This window comes from Serinus canaria, chromosome 3, assembly GCF_022539315.1.
Source record: "Serinus canaria isolate serCan28SL12 chromosome 3, serCan2020, whole genome shotgun sequence".
Classification (NCBI taxonomy): domain Eukaryota; kingdom Metazoa; phylum Chordata; class Aves; order Passeriformes; family Fringillidae; genus Serinus; species Serinus canaria.
The window spans coordinates 57,360,518-57,379,338 of record NC_066316.1 but is presented as its reverse complement, the minus strand read 5'-3'; the positions used below and the strand labels follow the sequence as shown (position 1 = coordinate 57,379,338).

The 18,821-nt window shown below is 36.9% G+C and overlaps 1 protein-coding gene across 7 annotated transcripts in view; it reads right to left on the bottom strand.

Annotated features, from left to right (window-relative positions):
- HBS1L (HBS1 like translational GTPase) overlaps positions 1–18,821 on the bottom strand; it is a 59,624-nt gene that overhangs the window by 2,928 nt on the left and 37,875 nt on the right. For all 7 annotated transcript variants that reach the window (XM_009095246.4, XM_050972206.1, XM_050972207.1 and 4 more), the window contains 10 exons: positions 13,940–14,196; positions 13,343–13,508; positions 12,185–12,302; positions 9,466–9,612; positions 8,748–8,822; positions 7,867–7,984; positions 7,614–7,682; positions 4,294–4,398; positions 2,206–2,296; positions 503–611 (listed from right to left, as the gene is read on the bottom strand). In XM_009095246.4, the coding sequence (XP_009093494.2) occupies positions 503–611; positions 2,206–2,296; positions 4,294–4,398; positions 7,614–7,682; positions 7,867–7,984; positions 8,748–8,822; positions 9,466–9,612; positions 12,185–12,302; positions 13,343–13,508; positions 13,940–14,196 (1,255 nt within the window). The remainder of the gene's footprint in view (positions 1–502; positions 612–2,205; positions 2,297–4,293; positions 4,399–7,613; positions 7,683–7,866; positions 7,985–8,747; positions 8,823–9,465; positions 9,613–12,184; positions 12,303–13,342; positions 13,509–13,939; positions 14,197–18,821) is intronic.

The window sequence follows — 18,821 nt, the reverse complement described above, 5'->3', positions numbered from 1 at the left end:
CTTCTCTCACAGGAGCGTGTGCCTCACATCTAGCAACTGTTCCTAGCTCCTAAACTTTGTGATCACAACCAATATGACACAAAGGCCATATTTCATGTCATCATAAATACATTTTTCATCCTTCAGTGTTTTGCCTTTGCCACCTCAGGACAGTTCTGTAGCATGAACTGCTATTTTATTTCTTTAAAAAATTATGTGAAAAGATATCTTACACTTAAGTGCACTACTGTATTTCCCCAAAATGTGAGCTTCTAAAGCCTAGCTGTGGTAGAACTCACATTTTCTGAAATGGCTCAGCTATGTATTAAAAGCCAGTAAGAATATGCATAAACAGCCACAGTAGCCCCTTATATCCACTTCAAATCTTCAAACAGAAGAATCTCTTTCCTCTGTAGAGATAGAACCACTTCTGGATTCTGACTGTGTTTCATATTCAGGAGGTCAAACAGAGAGGAAAAGCCCTGAGCAACCTGCCATGAACACAGTTTTCACAGAGACTTACAGGAAATCCTTTAGTGATTGGAACCTCAATATTGAAGATGAGAACCCGAGCTCTGAACCGAGTGCAAACTTTAATGGGCTCCTTGGGATCACAAAATACACAGCCCACACTAGAAGAGAGTACAAAAAACAAAAAAAAATTAAAAACAAACAGATATCTCTTGACATAGAAGTGTCAAATAATTATCCTTTTCCAAGGCAGTGATTAAGAGAAGGAAAAGCAGCACCACTTCAATATAAGCAGGGTGGTGGGGGGCGTAGGTGTGTGGACCTCCAGGAACACTGTATCGACACCTGTAACAAAATGTGTTCCTAGACAATGTCTACCTTATTTTGTGTGTATGCATGAAGAGCTCTGTCTAGTTCAGTGAACAATTACCTCCACTGCTAATCAGTTTCTGAAAATGTCATTGTTTCCTGTGCATAGATATTTTTAAGAATTAGACTTTCATTCAGAGATTCAGGGTTTCCGTTCAACAGCATAAAATACTGCAGGGTGCCCAAAACTGCAGTACTGCTGCCTGAGGCTCAGGTATTGTCTGGATAACAAGGGGACATCATGATCAGGATTCAAAACCTGAGCTGTCAACAACACTCATTTCCAAATTTGACTTTGAGTCGCAAGAAATCTGCTGCTTGTAACAAGTTGGTAAGCAGCCTAGACAAAGCTTTTTCACAAGGGCTAGTTTTAGCCATCTGAAATGAAAGGAAAATTAATCCCACACATGACGGAAGAGAAAAAACAGCCTGCTAAACATATACATCAAATTTCATCAATATCAAGAGGACTTGAAAATTGACAGCTTTTTTTTGACAACCCTAACATATCTCCAAAAGATAAAGACATCAACATAACAAATTGACTCAAGACTTCATTCAACAACTAGAACAAGACTTCCCTCAGCCTTTCACCACTGAGAATCCCACCCCACTATGAAGTGGCAACATAGAATACCTGTACTTTTCCCTTAAATCAGAGGATAGATTTGAAAAACTATCAATGCAAGGAGATTTTCCAAGAGTAGCTTGAAAGCTTGCTGTCTGAAGTCCAACTGAAATGTAAAAAAGGTGAACAAATTGTGGATGCAATTATCTGGTCTGAGTAAGAGCTGACACTTAAAAGCTTGAGGCTAATGCTTAGCATGAATCCTACAGACTGGAGAAGACAAAAAGAGATTTGCTGCACCTCACTATTAGGCCACCCCTTAGCAAAAACATTTAGGAAAATAAATCTTACAAGTAGCAAAATGTTTTGAATAAACAGGTTCCATCAATTCCACTTGTACAGATTTACTTATTAGTACAAAATGACAGTTGTTTGCATGTGTCCTGTTAGAATGATTGATAATTTGAAAAGTTCTTTAAAAATTTTCTGTTTTATTTAGCAACACCGGTTGAATTTATTTGGCAATTAAAATGTCCAAGGGGTAGTCTAAAAGAAAAAGGCTCAGAAGGTTACTGGTGTCAGCACTAGGGCAAAGGATGAAAACTGACAGTGTTCTTCTGAGGCTGCCGTTGCACATGCAGCAGATGTTTCCAACGTTTGTACATGCAAGCCAGGTGATATGCATCACTTTGGTTTTAAATATCCCGGTAGCCACATCATTCTTCAAGTAAACCGCTGTAATATAGCCCAGTGTAATAGTTATACAGCTTTTCATTAAAAACAAACCGTTACTTAGACTGAAACCCAGCTTTGCTCACTTGATTTTGATGATATCCATGCCGGTCAAAGTGAGACTAACGTGATCTCCTGCTGCAGCCCAATCAACTGGTTCATCGTGCAGTGTGATTCCTGGAAATGAGTAAGAACAGAACCTCACAGTGAAGTACCTAGGTTCTGAGCTACAAACAAACAGCTCTGTTTGGGCCATTTGTGCTTCATCAACCATTACTCATCAATTTTCAGTATGAATGGGTTGAGAGTAAAAGCTTTTTAACTGAGAAGACTGAGGAAGCCTCTCTTTCCCCTTGGTGAGGATTCACTATTCTCTCTCACCACACCCTGCACCATAACATGGCCTTATTCGAGCCAGAGGAGGGGACCTGGCCCTAGTCAGCAGCACAGATGACGCAATTCTGAAAACGCTGCACTACTAATATCTCCATATCTGCCCCACCCATCCTTTGAGGCACACGCACACCCTAGACCGCATCTTTCATATACTTTAATGGTACTGTGTCAACTTTCATTTACCTTGAGTGGGTTTGCTGACTCTTTCATAAAAAAGTGTAACTGAAGCCTTCCGTTCGCGACATCGCGTCTGTTAGAAAGCACCTTTACAAGCAATTTAATTCCAATTTTTATGTGTTTAAATTTCTTTAAAAGACAACCTGCCTGATGGGTGAGGGCAAGACTAATTAGCTCTGACTAAACATACTGAGGTTTCTGGTGGACATCAAGAGAGAAAGTAAAAAAACCTGGATTTTTAGAAACACTGCATATATTTATAGGACCTAGTTCTATTTTGCTGTAGATTGTACCTCTTGACTTGCAGATTTGTTCCCAAAACCACTTGCCAAAAACATGTAACCATGTTAAGTACCATTTTTTAAGCAGTGCTGATAATTATTGATAGATATATCTGTCATCGACACAGAATGAAAGAAATTCAGCCTCTTGAAATTAACAACTTGAATCCTAATGTGCACATTGCCTTAAGTAAGTACTGTATGCTAAATTAAGTTATTACTTCTTTACATTGAATATAAATAGTAAATGCTTAATGAACTTATATGCCCAACCTTCATTTGCATTTCAGTCACAGGAGTGGCAGTACAAAAGAAAAACCATAGAATCGTGCTGCAGGAGATACTCAGACAAAATACATCTGTTTCCATGGTACTTCCTCTACTCCCCACACAGAGGAGTGACTACAGTGGTCTGCTACCCAAATTCATCCACATTATTGTAACATTCCTGTGCATGTGAATAATGGGCACAGAACTGGGTAAGTTGATAGACTGAAGAGCTTCCCAAATTAGCACTGAACGAGCTGGGTTTGGAACAGAACAGACAACCAAATCAACACATTGCTGTATTCAGGCTAAATACTTAGATACAAAAACCTATTCATATCTCAAGGACTCAATTTTTTATTCACTGGCCAATGTAGGAAAATCATAATTTTATCTTTCTATTTGCATATGAAGCAAAACCAACTCTGCAGTACAAAGACGAAAGCTTAATCAGGAAACAGCTAAGCACTTAATGTCTAGCTATTTCTTTCCAGAAATCAAATACATTGAAATTTAAATCCAATTTTCTTCTATTTTCTAGTTGTTCAAGACAACTGTATCCTGAAAATTTGACACTATGAAAGGATCAGTGACAAATCTTACAACATCAAACAGGAGCAATGACTTTATTCTCAAGCTTTTTCACAACCAATTCATAAGATTAATTTCTAAAGGTTGTTCAACATCCTCACACTTCCTAACAGAAGAAACACTCCACAGTAAAGCTGAATACTAATGATTCCTGTACGGAATATCTTTATAGATATTGCTGGAACTGAAATGCTTTTACATTCATAAAGCCATGTCAAAAGCCACAAGGCTATAGCATTTGGATTATCTGATACAGTAAAAAAAAAAAAAAAAGGCATGCAAGATTTCACATACTCTTCACAGACATATTTATACAGACACAGTCACATCTAAAGAAATTCGTTTTATGCTTTCACAATTTATGTTTGACAGTTAGTATCAGTTTGACAGTCTGTTACCATTTCAGTAACTGTTTCTAGCCCAGTATTGACCTGAAAGTAAACACGCTTCTGAAGACTGTACCTTTTGCAGTGCAAGTTTCATTAGGAGGCATTGCCAGAAGTCGTTCTCCAACCTGAATATAGCCTGCTTCTATTTTACCAGTCACACAGAATCCTGAACCTTGGTCTGTAATAAACACAGCAACAATTTCAAAAAACTTCATAATACAGTCAGTTGCCCATCAGAAGTTAGTCCTTCACCAATGCATAGACAAGTTTTTAATATAATGAAGATTTTTTTTCCCTTCTCAGCAGTGTTCAGTACTTGCAAGTTAGCCAGCTGTGCATCATAATGAAAATGAAACATTAAATTCAAAACCTCTAGATCTTATGTTTTTCAGAACTAAGCAAGAGATAGTCTTCTTTAAACAAATGTAGGTACATAAAGAAATATTTTTTAGTTTTTTCAGTATTAGACTAAGCCCCTTAATTTCTAGCAATATTATTTAATTCAGCACTTTCTCACTATAATTACAGATTAAAGGGATATGACAGACTTTTCATAATAATTTTCATGCATACAGGTGCAAATTCCTATGCCATTTACTGTTTAACTGAGTCAGAATCCTACATACTCAGTCTGCATATTACTTTTACTCCTGGAAAAGTGAAAGAATGATTCAGTACTATTTAATATGAGAAACAATTATAATTGGAGATTATTAAGTATTTCTGAATAAAAGATCTGCAAAGTTTTTATCTTCAATGTCATAAGAGCCTTCATCATTTGAATGATATGCCAGTTACTTACCAAAGATATGCTACACATGGACATTTCTGCACATACACCTTAACAAATGCCTCATCATCTTAGCATGTCTTTGCAGGTGTGTTTAAAAACAACCCTCTGAACTGATTCTACAATGACATTTTTAGGATCCACACAAACAACAAATAATCTTTTGCTGAACATCAGAATTCAGTGATACAAGCAAGCATCTTAGTATTTTGTGTCTCACATTTAATTAAAAGCTGAACTTGGAGCTGAATTTTAAAGCACAAGTTGATCTCCAATCTTGAGGTCAATTACTACTTGCTCTTTCCATTTACCACAGATACTGATGAATGCTTCTGTACAGTGAACACTTCCATCTTTCTATTAGGAAAAATATTACCAGTATGCCTGCATGCTAGTTTTCCTCTATTCATTCCAGCAAATGAGTTGAAACACAGACAATTAGCAGATGACATCAAATGTCAAACAGAAAACTGTCAAAGCTGGTATTGGCTAGAAAAAGAATTCCCAAGTCATGTCACCACCTCAATACCCTGCACAAAACAACCTGAAGTTGGCTTTGCAAGCACTTGCGGCAACCAGAAACATGACCTGATTCCAGGTTCTCAGCCACTTCCAAGCACAATCAAGAACAATTTGTCTTTAGTTCACGTCATCACCAGGTTTGGCTTGGTAAACCAATGTGATCTTTGAAGCTTCACCAACTACCATGCTGATTGCTTCCTGAAAAGTGTCAAGTTCCTTTAGTTGCCCCTGAAATCAGTGCAAGTGCAAAATGGACAGTGGGAGACAGAATCAGGGCATAAAAAATGGTCCAATTTCTGTGCATCATTTGGGTTCTGCCAGGACATGCTCTTTGTACTCAGGATTTGGTTGGTGGACAAGGGTCAGATCAGTCAGAACCTAGACAGAATTATAATATGGTAAGTGGGGACTGATGCAGAAGCAAAGGGATTTACAGGGACCTCTCAGATCAAGAGATAGTTAGCCTGGAGAGAATGAATATTAGGAGGACTGTGGAGGATAACAGCTAAAAGCTGGCTGAGGGAGGTGTATCATATCTGAGTAGCCTTAATAGAGAAAGGGGTTTTCCAAACGAGGTAGAAGTACACTCATCACTCTCACTTTTTACACACTTCTATGGACAGCTCCTCCTGAGCATGCACTGGTACTGGAATAGAGCTGAGAACAACTGCTGCTTCATGTACTTGTATCTGCAGTTACTTCCTCTGGTGGCATCAAAGCTGATTAAGTTTTTAAATCATAACGTAAGTAAAAGTAGCCTAAAAAACACCTAAAAGGACACATTTAGTGATAAACATTCTATATGTAAATTGTGTCCCTTTCAAAGTCATATTTTTTTGCATGCTTTAGCAAAATAGATGTAGTCAAAATTGCTCATTTTGCAAAACCTTTCTCAACCCAAAAATGATTATTGCATGCTGAAAAGCTGTGATATATTATTTTGAAAGATTTCAATCAAGAATCCTAACATACTTTCCCTCAGCTCATGAAATCAAAGAGGAAAAACTAAACACAGAGATGGCATAGATGACAAAACCAGTGATATCACACTAAGGTAATTTCCCATGCAACTCTTCAATATTCAGCATTATGGCTTCAGTTAAATCAGCTAACTGAGGGCATGCACAATATCTAGTGTTTTTTCAAAGGCCCACATGAAAATTGCACAAACCTGGTATTTCCAGGTTTATACTACTTACAATCAGTATTTCGATCTGATTTTTTGTACTTCCCCTATAAACATCCTAAATAGAAAGCAAAATATCCTAAAATATGAATTTCAATAATCATATTCGATTAAAAATATTTACAATGGTTCAAATCACGCTGTCATTTGGTTTGCAACATTTCTCAAGGGACCTACAGAATGTTTTAAATTGGCTGAGTCTAGAAACCTTATTTCTTCAAAGTTATCTGCAATTGTAAATGACAAAATGGAAAAAAAAAATCAAGTTTACCATGAAAATCTTACAGCCTCAAGGCACTCTATTTCCACTAGACAATCAAAGTAAGAACTGGTTATAGCTCTTGCTGTTCCTATCTTTATTAATGCTAGGGAATAGCTCACTGCCTTAAATCCTTGGCTGGTTGTAACAGTCTCACCACCACCACCACCATTTTCTTCCACCTCACCTGTCCAAATTTTTATACAAAAATTAAGGAACACATAATTATTCACAACTACAACAATGAACAGAAAAGGAACAAGACATACTTGTTTAAAATCTAGGACTGGAAAGCAAAAGAGCCCAAAGCCACACTCATAAAAAGTTTGAGAAATATTGATTTAGTCCAGCGAAAGCAGTCTGGGAAAGTCCTACATTCTGTCCCACAGAACCATGAACTCATTACACAGACAAATAATTGGTCATCCAGATTAGCTTCCTTAATTTCTTTTCCAGGGTGCTTCACCTTCAGCAGTACTATTTAAAATTTGGCAAGGAATAGAACTTGAAAATGTCCTATTCTGGCCTTGGACTACACATGAAGCTCCAACTATAAGTCTTATTTTGACAGCATTTTTTAATACTTGTGTTAAATATAGGTGAAATTATGGTAAAAACATTATAAAAACAACCAACCTTTAAAAACATCAGCAACACACAGTCTAAATGGTTTATCCACTGATCTCTGTGGTGGCTTGAAAGAATCTGCAAATAAATTGATAAAATCTTTTAGAATGTCTGTATATAATAACTATCTCAGCAATTTCTCCATTAGAGAAATTAATTATGTTGCAATCCATTGACTTTGTCTCACGTTTTCCCCGAAATAAAACTTTTAACACACACAGGACTAAGAGGTATTATTTTAAATGAGGAAAATTGCACTTACCAATTTGCTCCAACAAACACTTTCCTTTATACCATTGTGTGAGGTCACTTGACTGACCTCTTGTGACTAGATTTTCTCCACCAAGGCCACTTGTTGGGATATAAGCTACATCTGATTCCTAATAAAGAAAACAAGCAGATGTGAAGCATACATTAACAAGAGGATCTCCTAGCAGAAGGGAGAGGTGCATTTTTTCAATGTTATGCACCTAAACTTTAAAAGAATAGCTGTCACATTTGTATTTCCCCTGGAGAAGGCAGGTTACCCAGTGGATCCATTTCCTTTGTGGTTACCTCTTGCCTGATCACTGTGCCCCAAAAAAGAGTTGGAGATAATTAAATATGATGGTATCAATACTGGCAACTAGAAACTGAGTTCAGGTAATAAACTCTTCAATGTTTGACAGGAAATTTGGTTTGAATTGCTGCTTTATGCATAGGGATTGCAGCAAGACCAGCCAGTCCAAATGAATAGTAGTTGGAACTCAGAAAATATGAGAGGAGGGCTCTCATGAGCTCATAATCCACACTGATACCTTCTCCAGTATAAAACTATCTACTGTCATTCATGTAATCCTGAACATTAAGATAGACAATCCTTGGTCTCTTCTGCTTTGTAGACAACCATTCCAAGAAACTACAAGTGATCTGAGTACCCCAAAGATTCAACAGACCCAAACAAAGATGATGACACAAAGAGTAATAAAGTACTGACTACCCTTATGCAGTGCTCAATATCATCCTACCAGGAAGAAAAGGCATCTGCTACATTATGTGCATGTAGCAGTAGCAGGAAAGTGACACAAAATAACCTGATTGTAGGAAAATGTCATCCCACCCAAGTGCTTGAACAAAGCAACTAAATCCTCACAAATATATTACCTTAAAGCCAGCTTGCTTAAGAAATTGGCCAAGCTTACTCGTAATTTCCTGAAATCTTTCCTGTTGCCAATTGACCTAAAATAAAGGACAGATTATGATATGATAATAAAATTATAGATTTTTAACCATGACTTGAACATACAGCTGCATGTCATCAATTCTGTAGTAGAAACAGATGTGTATTTATAAACATGAGATTTCCAGGTGCAGTCATACTTGAATATATTAGAGCATACACATTAGCAATTACTGATCACAAACAGCACTTAAAATTGCAAGCCCTTTTAATCTCAAGAGTAACTTTTTTTTTAAGTTTACACAAAATTCAAGTGCAGTAAGATATAGTCACTACAGGAGTAACTTGGAATAAATAGTAATCTTTAACACATTTTGCACATTTAAATAAAACTATTGAGGTCTTGACCTAAGTGACCACCAAGATGATCTTACAGATTCCACTGAGATCAACTGTTATGCGAGACTTCCACAAGTACAAAAGAGACCCCTGCTCATTTTAGTACCAAAATTAGTTTTCTGTGTATTTTGAAAATACACTCATAAACAAAAAGATTGGCATCATAAGTCCAAACGTAAAGAACAGAGCTGGAAAGCAAAGAAACAATGCTTTATTATAAGTTTCACAATACTGATCCTTAAACTTAATATCTATAAATCTAGACAGAAGCCCTTCATTTAAATGAAGAAACTAAATGTGTACCTGGTCCATTTTATTGACTGCAACAGCCAACTGTGTCACTCCAAGAGAGCGCACTAATAATCCATGTTCTCGAGTTTGTCCTCCAGTCTCAAACCCTGCCTCAAACTCTCCTCTGCTGGCATCCACAACCAAAATTGCCACATCAGCCTACATTATAAAGAAAAAAAAAAAGTGGTTAAGAGGTGGAAATAATCTGGGAAAATACCTCAATCAGTAATATTTCACACAAAATGTACTTTGCACAGAGGGAATTCTGATGTGCTCCAAATGTAATTGAAACTGCTCAGTCCCATCTGTATCACACCCATTTTGGTGAGATATTATGGCATTATGTCATCCTTTGTACAAACCAGCACCTCCTGGTTAAACACAGGACAACTGCTGGTTTGGGGAACCTGTCCCCTTCAATCTACCCACTGTGGATGTGGCACAGATCTAAACAAAAGCCGCTTATGCTCAGAAGCTTTAGAACAATGTATGAGCACAATGTCCAGTTCTCCCTGCCTCAGTCTGTACACTGTCTTCTTAGTGAGAAGCTGCAAAAACTACAAACAAATCACCACACTATACAACTGGGACAACCAGTTGTACTGTACTGTTGACTGTATGCTGGATGTGAATGCTTCACAGTTCCCTCAAGACACTGGAGCATGCCAAAATCACAAGGCAACAAAAGACAAATTAGCCTATTTTATCACCTAGACAAACCCTCTGACAAAGCATTAAGAGCAAACAGCCTATAGCACTGCATAAAAGTCAGCATGTTAGCACTGGGAAAGACAGATTTTGCTGCTAGCCTTAAATTCTGCTAATATTTTTTGTACTTTTCCTGCTTTGGTAAGTAATTGCCAGTTAGATTATCATCATGTACTAAGCGATGGCAACAGATGTGAACAACAAAGGTACTGGTGTCAACAGGCAGGTGTAAGACAATTTCAGAGGTCTGAGGAGATGGACATAATGGAAAGATAGAAGAAAAAGTGGTACTTTTCCCCTTTCCTTAAATGCTTATGCTTTAGAATTCCAGGAAAAGGAAGAGTCCTGAGTCTGAACTTCCCTGGCCTCATCCTCGGCATGAAATCCTCAGAGCTCAGAGACAGCAGGAGTGTGAGAACAGGAAAAGGATAACTGATGAATTTCCTCAGAGCTCCCAGCCTCAGAAGTGCATTGCAGTGAACTGCTCCTCAAAACAAAAGACATTCTGCATTTTCTAAATTATAAAATCAGTACCTCAAGGACTTATTGAATGTGTATCAAAGGCCAGATGCTGGCCTTGATAAGGCTGATTTGCATTTTGCATAGCAGCAGTTGGGGGGGTTCACCTCCTAGCAGCATTCTCCACAATAAAAAGGCACTAGAGCCATTTCCAGCCTTGCTTCAGCACTAAGCAGGCAACAGAAAGTTGCAAAGTTTCAGTGATTCCTTAACAGGCTCCAGAAGAGACCAGTCCCCCCCTCACCCTGAGAGATGGAGCACAGAGATCCCAAGCTTTTATTCAGTCAAACCTCTCTTCTGCTGAACTGATACAATTGCTGGGGGATCTGCAACTCTTCTCTTAATACTTCTGCCTGTGTTACTTTTCCCCCAAAAGAAAAAAACTATTTAAACAACAATTGCAAAAAAACAGCACAGCTGAGTCAATATTTTCCACTGCTCTGAAACTAAAGATTCACTTTTAATTTTAAAACTCAAAATTGCTACAACACATATTCTTCCATATAGATGGCTGTAAAAGCACAACACCATAATTTGCAAACTTCTGACTATTCTGCAGCCTAAGCACTGGGTCACAATTCTCACCCAGGCTCTGCTTCAGAGCTAAAGCAGAACTTGGGACAAACCAGTCTTCCTACAGTGCAATTCTCTATCTAAGATCATACTAGCAGTACTCATCCAAGTACTCAACAAAGATCTTCAGATATAACCCATAAACCCATATTTCAGACAGTTATGACACAGACAAAGCAAAAAACCTATACACAGCTTAGCTTTGGAAAAAAAATTATTAAATCTCTGCTCTGGAGAACCAATTTTATTATTTAAAAAAGGGTGCCTTTAGGTGGAAAAAAAAATCACTCCTTTTACATCATGTAACCATGTTATTTTTCCCTCACCTCTGAGGTATTATTTTGCCAAATAATAATCTATAGGACACTGGTAAGTGCCATACTGATTTCAATGGGTAGTGTCCAATGCTATTGACTTCACCTACTGCTCCTGTACAAGTGGCATGCAGTCTCAGCAAATACCTTCTTGACAAGATAAATGCATTCTGTATAAACTTTATCTGTTTTCTCATCCCCTACAAAATACACTGAAAATATAAAAATGTGTTTTGCTTGACCTATAAATCCTTTTTCTTTATGCTCAAAATCACTTAAAATCTTAACCTACAATGTGACTTTCACAGAACCACTCATTGACTAGCCATATATCGTATCTGAATAGCTTTCCTAGCCCAAGTGTGGTTTTATCAAACTGCAACTATTAAATTACTTGCATAATAAAACCCTCCTCCCAAACACTAGCATCAAAAAAAGCAACTACCTTTAATGTTTAACAAACACATTATTTTTTAAGTTTAGAAAATGCAAAGACAGGTTAACACCATCAATTTTTTCCATTCCATTCTGTCTTAGATTTTAAAAGAAAAAAAAAAACAATTTAAGAAGTTTCAAATAATACTAATATTGGAAAAAGCATTTTAGACCATCTTTACCTGTGCAGCTCCTGTGATCATATTTGGAATGAAGTCCTTGTGGCCTGGAGCATCCATCAGTGTAATTACTTTAGTTGGTGTCTCAAATTTGGTCATACCCACATCCATTGTCACTCCCCTTAAATAAAGCATACATGCAATGCACCATTAAAACTTCTTTAAAACTTCACAGAGACATAAAGAAAGCTATTAAAAACACAGCCATGAAATGATACCCTTAATATCTTTCACTGATTTAGTCTTCACCATAGGGATACCTGTGTGTTGGAAGAGGAAACCTCTAGAGCTGCCTTTTAGCAAATCCAGTTGTGAAGAAAAATAGCCAGAATTCCCAGCACTCCCATGCACCCTTAGACTGTGTCCCAACAAGCACAGCAAAACCATGAAAATTGATGGTTTAGTAGCATATTTAAATCGCTACTAATTATACTTTTGATATTTAGTTCCTCAGAAAAATGTAAGAGAATGTAATGTAAGAGAAACAATGCTGAGCTTAAAAAAAAAAAAAAGGTGGTATAGGACAATTGAGATACAGGTACACTTTTGCAAAGATGCACAGGCAGTACTCTGGATTACCAAGGAAGGACCACAACACACTTGGACTCAGTTCCACGTCTCACTACCCTCCACATGTTCTGCATGACACACAGGATAGGATCCATCTCATCAAATGCAAACACCTACCATGCACATGTCTGCATCTGGGATAGTCATCTGCATCTCCCTTACAATCAAGACAGACAGGAACTTTCAAGGACAAAACATCTTGTAGTAGAAGATACTGTCAGTATGCTATTTCAAATCACCAAAAAATCCCAACAACAAAATAAGCTCCCAAAAATCCCAAACATTTACAGATTACTCCCATAAGTGTTTTCTTTAAATAAAAAACTCAGAGCAAAAAAAATCAATCAAAAATACCAATTCAGAAAACTCACTTCTCAATATAAAAATGCAATTTTAAATTTCATAGTTCAAATTAATAAAGGCCTTTTATAAAGCATACAAATATTGTTAATTTGCAGATTTTATTTTAAAAATAATCTAAGTCACATGATGAACTGACAGTTCAATGCTTAGTTTATCAGACTAATATTTTCTGACAAAAGCTGCTCTTTCAGAGAAAAAAAGGTAACTCTCATCAAAATGTATTTCTACCTTTCTCTTTCTTCACCAGTTTCATCCAAGACCCATGCATAGGCAAATGAAGCTTTACCAGCCTTTTTAGATTCCTGTTCATATTTGTGCATAGTTCTTTTGTTCACATTTCCCAAAAGGTAGAGCAAATGACCCATTAAAGTACTTTTGCCTGCATCAACATGTCCTGTGGAAGAAAATAAATATTATAGCAATTTTATTCATTTATGCAATTTAGGTATAGCACAAGAAATATACTAAACACATGAACATCACATGCACTGGTAATTCTTCTGTAATCCATACAACTTCATAATCCTGTGAGACAGAGACACAGGAAGACAGGTTACAGTCAGTTAGCATGACAGCCACAGAGCACCTCCAAATTCATGCTAAAAAGAACATGCTGCAACAATGAAACCAAACCAAACATGTTCTGTATGCTCAAAGGGACTCTAACTCAACCTCACTGTCCAAGTCAAAGACGTGAATGTACTCCCTCCAAAAATGCAGATGCAATTGAAAACAGTATGAGATTGCTTTCCCTGGAGAGAGGACTTTCAGTCAACTCAGTTTTTAAACTTTATGTTTGTCAGAAATGTAATTTAACAGTATTACCTATTACCACCAAATTCAGCAGCTGCTTTCCTCCTTGTCTCTTCTCCAACTCTGCTTTCACATCTATTTGTGGTTTTGCCTTGCTTGACTTTTTTGCTGGAGTAGCCACCATATTCTGTTCTTCTGAAACCTGCATTACTTGGGGTGAAGGAGCAGATGTTGAGACAGCCTCAAGTACTCCAGAAGCTACACTGGCATCTTCAGGTAACAGTCCTTTCTGAGGTGTATTAGTGTGGCCATTCTCCTCAGCAATCGCACTAGGGGAAAAAAGAAAACACAAAGAATGCAAATGGCAAAGAAAACATAGAAATAAGGGAGAGAAATTGAGTTTTCCATTCACTATCATGTAAGCTCAAGGAATATGTGATAAGCCCATTAAGGCGGAACTGATAAGCAGCTGGATAAAAACTGCACAGATACCAGCCCTGAACATCTTGTCTGAAAAGCAGCACTGTTTACAAAAGCAAGATAAGATGAAATCTTGTAAAATATATGAAACAGATAAACAAGGATAAACAAGCTTTCCTTAGACCCTTCCTTTAACAGGAAAGGGAAAGGACAATTATGCAGAATAACCACAGAGCAGGTTTCCTCTGAACTAAGAACCCAAGTCAACTTTGAAGCACAGATCCTGAAACAGTTTCCATGTACAGTACCATTACTACAGTTCAACATAGTAATGTTGTATTCTGAGAACAGCAATATAACATAAAGAGTTGATATTAAGCACATGGAAGCTAAAATTTAAAGTGCAATGCTTATACAGAACTGTAACAGATGAGTTAAGATTTATCCATGTTGAAAAAGAATTGTTTCATGCATCAAACAAGACACCCAGGACTAAAGAGATTTGGATTCTCAAACTCCATTTTTCTAACACCCTACAAATCACCATACTAATCCTAATGGTAAATAATCTCAAATATATTATTTTCTTATACTGTCTCTTTTTATCTACATTTTATAAAAGAACATATTTTCCTGATTGACACAAGCTTTCTGAGAATGTACAATATTATTCTTTATCTGTCATAGCAAAGATGATCAATAAAAACAAACACCAAGTAATATTTTAAAGACAGCAAAAGCTTTCTTACTGCCTGATAGAGTTGTATGGTAGGCAATTATGTAAGAAACAAGACTGGAACAGAAGCTGTTATTACAGGTCTGCCAACTTTCTATTACAGCAAATGTCAATATACAAACCACTGATTATACAAAAAATAAAAATCCCTGCAAAACACTATACTCAAAATTTTAACCAAGGGGAAGAAGCTTCTTCCCCTGGAAAACTGGAAATCCTTTCAAGTTTCATACCATCATGCTGCAGACTGCTTTCTCTGGAACAGCTTCATGCAGGCTCTCAGTCAAGGGTTTCCATATCCACAGTGAAATTTTCACTCTCCACTTTCTGTTTACATGCCACAATTAACTACCCAGTTTTAATCTTTTAGACTTCTACAAACAAAACTATTTGGTTTGGTACTTTAGAATCCCACATTGTGACATCTCAGCTTTTATTTGACATTACTTCTCATTTTCTGTCTGCGTAGGAGTATTGGCATTGCCTTAGTCCCTTCTCCATTACATAGATCTCATGGAACAATACAGCCTCAACATGTTAGGTCTACTAAAGAAAGCTGTTGAAGAGTTATGATCTAAAAAATTAAACATTATAAAAGTTCAGATCAAATGCAAACTTAGCCTCTCATTACAGCAATAAGTAACATGGGACATTTTACAGCTCCCCCTTCTTCCCCACAGTTTCAGAACCCACCTGTGTTATCAGTACAGCAGCCGACTGATTGATTTTGACACCTTTTCATAAGGCCCAAAGCCAAGTTTTCTCTTGATTGTGAGACCAAAGCAAAAATTCCAACACTCATTTTTTTGGCTACAAAACCCAAGGTCAGGTTCTTGCCTCAAGGCTGGATACCCAGGCAGGCTTCCCAAATCAGCTAAGCAAACAACCTGTTCTATGCCAGCCGTGATGCTTGCAGGGGTACAGATGGTACCTGTGCTTCTGCATAATGGATAAACAATTCTGTATAAAGTCTATTTGATATTAAATAAAACATAGATGTACAAAGTCTATTTATATTTTTGTATTAAAGTCTTTTCTAAAAAGAAGTTACTCTATCAAAATATTCTAAATCACTTTTAGGAGAAGGACAAGTTTCTATCAAACTACTGCCTTGGGTCACACAATCTTGACATTCTAGAATTCACACTACAAAGCCAACGGTTCTGTATCCCCAAATATCACCATGTTACAGAGAGCATTGCAGCTTGACAAGCTAAATAACCTTGATAACACCTGAATCTCTAAACCAAAACAACAGTTGGTCATCATTGCTTTACATGTAGCAATGAAGAAGTTGATTACATGCCAATTATTCCACAGGGAAAAAAGTCACTACAACTATTTGTGCTTTCTTTGACTGGAAAAGGTAAGTGCATTTCTATAAGCCTAAACAGAGGCTCTGCCTTTAAAATTCCTTAAATAGTACATTAAGTTTTAGCTGAAAACCTACTTTGGAATGGCAAAACAATTATTTTCTCCAATGTCTCTGCAGGGAAATTTTACTTCATGAAAACAAACTGGAAACAATCAAGTTGATAGAGGGTAAATATACAGAGAATTGTGGTAACTAACTTTTCTACATATTGTAATAAGGTATTAAAATCATCTGAATGATGTAAAGCATAACAAATAATTTTTGTCTCAATCATTTAAAAGAGCCTCATACATTTACAATTAATTTTCATTAGGCAACTTTCATCAAGATTAAGACTCTTCCATCTTCTTCCCTTTCTTCAGGCAAACTTCAGTCTCAGCATAATATCTAGCAGCATAATATCTAGCATGTTCACACTGAAGTACCAGGACTAGTGCCAATATGCAAAGGTCACACTGAAATGCAAATATGGTATTTTACATTGGTATCAAGTTTTCTTCCTTGAAAGTCTAATATTTGAAGTTCTGGAGAAAACTATTTGTATAAGAAGTCATATCAAAACAGCCTTTACAGCTGGCAATAGTTTTCTTTCCTTCTCAGTGTATGCATTTCTTCCAAAACCAAGTTTTCAAAAGTGAAAAAAAAATTTAAAGGCAGTTATTTAGAAGAAGCTGAAGGCAATGTGACCCACAAACATAACTCTCATATTTTTCTATAGCTTTCCAAAATATATTCAAGCATTGTCACATCAGCCTATTAACAGACAAGAATGTATTTTCATGGAGAGGTTATTTGCAAGCCTCTAAATTTTATTTCATTAAACTAGGTAATGATTCTTTTTCTAACCCCAGATGCTAAGATCTTCCTGCAGGCCAAAGCCTATGTCAGTAAGGATTCCCCAAAACAAGATGGATTTTGTGTGGTAGAATTCAAATTAATTACAGCATCTGAAAGAACCATGGTTATTGCCAGAGACCAAGTACTGTCTCATTTCTATGTAGCTTTTATTGCAACCACCACTGCTTAAGGCTGCCAAAGAGCTTTTATTTTGGGTGGTGCAAAGTAAAAGTGCTAGATACAAATGAAATTAGTGAAACAAAGCTCCAGCCATCATTAGGCCTTGCTACTTTTTCAAGTGTACAGTATTTAAAGAGTCAGTACACTGTTAGAGTTTAAAAGTTTCAGATATTATTATGTTTTGGAAACCTGGAAACAACTTGTGTCACAATAAAGCTAGACTTACCATTTCAGAGAAGAAACATCAGAATGGAGAGAGCATATGGTCTCCTTACACAGTACCCCTAATAACACAATTCAGCTTTTTGCTGACCCACGTCAGGGGAAAGGAGAACAAGTTTACTGCTAGGTACCTAAGCAGGAAAGCAGGCAGGTTAAATTCCAGTCTCATGGAAGTACATGAAGAGAAATGCAACACTAAGACCCTGACAGTTAGTTATGCATCATGGCAACCATGTTTATTGAAAGCTTGATAACGACTCCAAAAAATGCTAAGGAGCTCCATTTCTGACTGTCAATAAAAAAATGAATGACATTGGAAATGCTCTTCAGCTAGCCTCTTCCCACAAGGTTTTACAGAATTACTGAATCAAAAACCCCTGTCAGAAGGCAGTACAAGTGTGTCACTAGTGCAGGCAGTTGAGAGTATAACCAACTGCATTGGAAAGCATCTTGGCAGTAAAGTTCAAGCTCGGTCTGAGCCATGACAAACTACCATATGAAAAAAAAAAAATATTGGAGGAAGACCACTTCCTAAACCATTGCTTGCATCACTGTTTGAGAAGTTGATGGAACTCTCAAAAGCAGTCTTAGCTTGCCAACCACTGGTTACACAGAGCCATTGATTGATTATGTAACTCAACTTCTTTTAAAGGACAGAACTATTACAAACCTTGCATACACACTGAGATGATGTACTCAAGAAAGCTTGACCATCAGCAATTCAGGCACAAATCTCAAAACAGCCTATCACAGCTCTTTTGGAAATCAGCAGACAAACCAAAGCCTGGCAGGGACCAACATTTAGTAAAAATTAAAACTGCCAGGCCAGAAATTTCCTAAGCTGTCTTGACAACAAGGACCATACCAGTAAACTGAATAAAATGTTATGGTTACATTACTGTTTTCTGGGAATATTAATAAATAAAACATATGTTGTTCTAAGACATGTTAGAAGGCATTTGATCTCCCACAAGTATTGAAAGGTTCACACCACCACGCATTCAAAGAGGAACCTGAAAGCTCATCTGCTAAATATTAACTCTTCAGAATTTAGCTTTTAAACATTATTTTCAACCTTCTAGTCTCGATGCTGGCTGAATTATTTTTACACAACCGACTCTTTTGGAGTACTTACAGTCATTACAGAAACGTCTACATTTATTTCCCCTTTCAAAATTATTAAT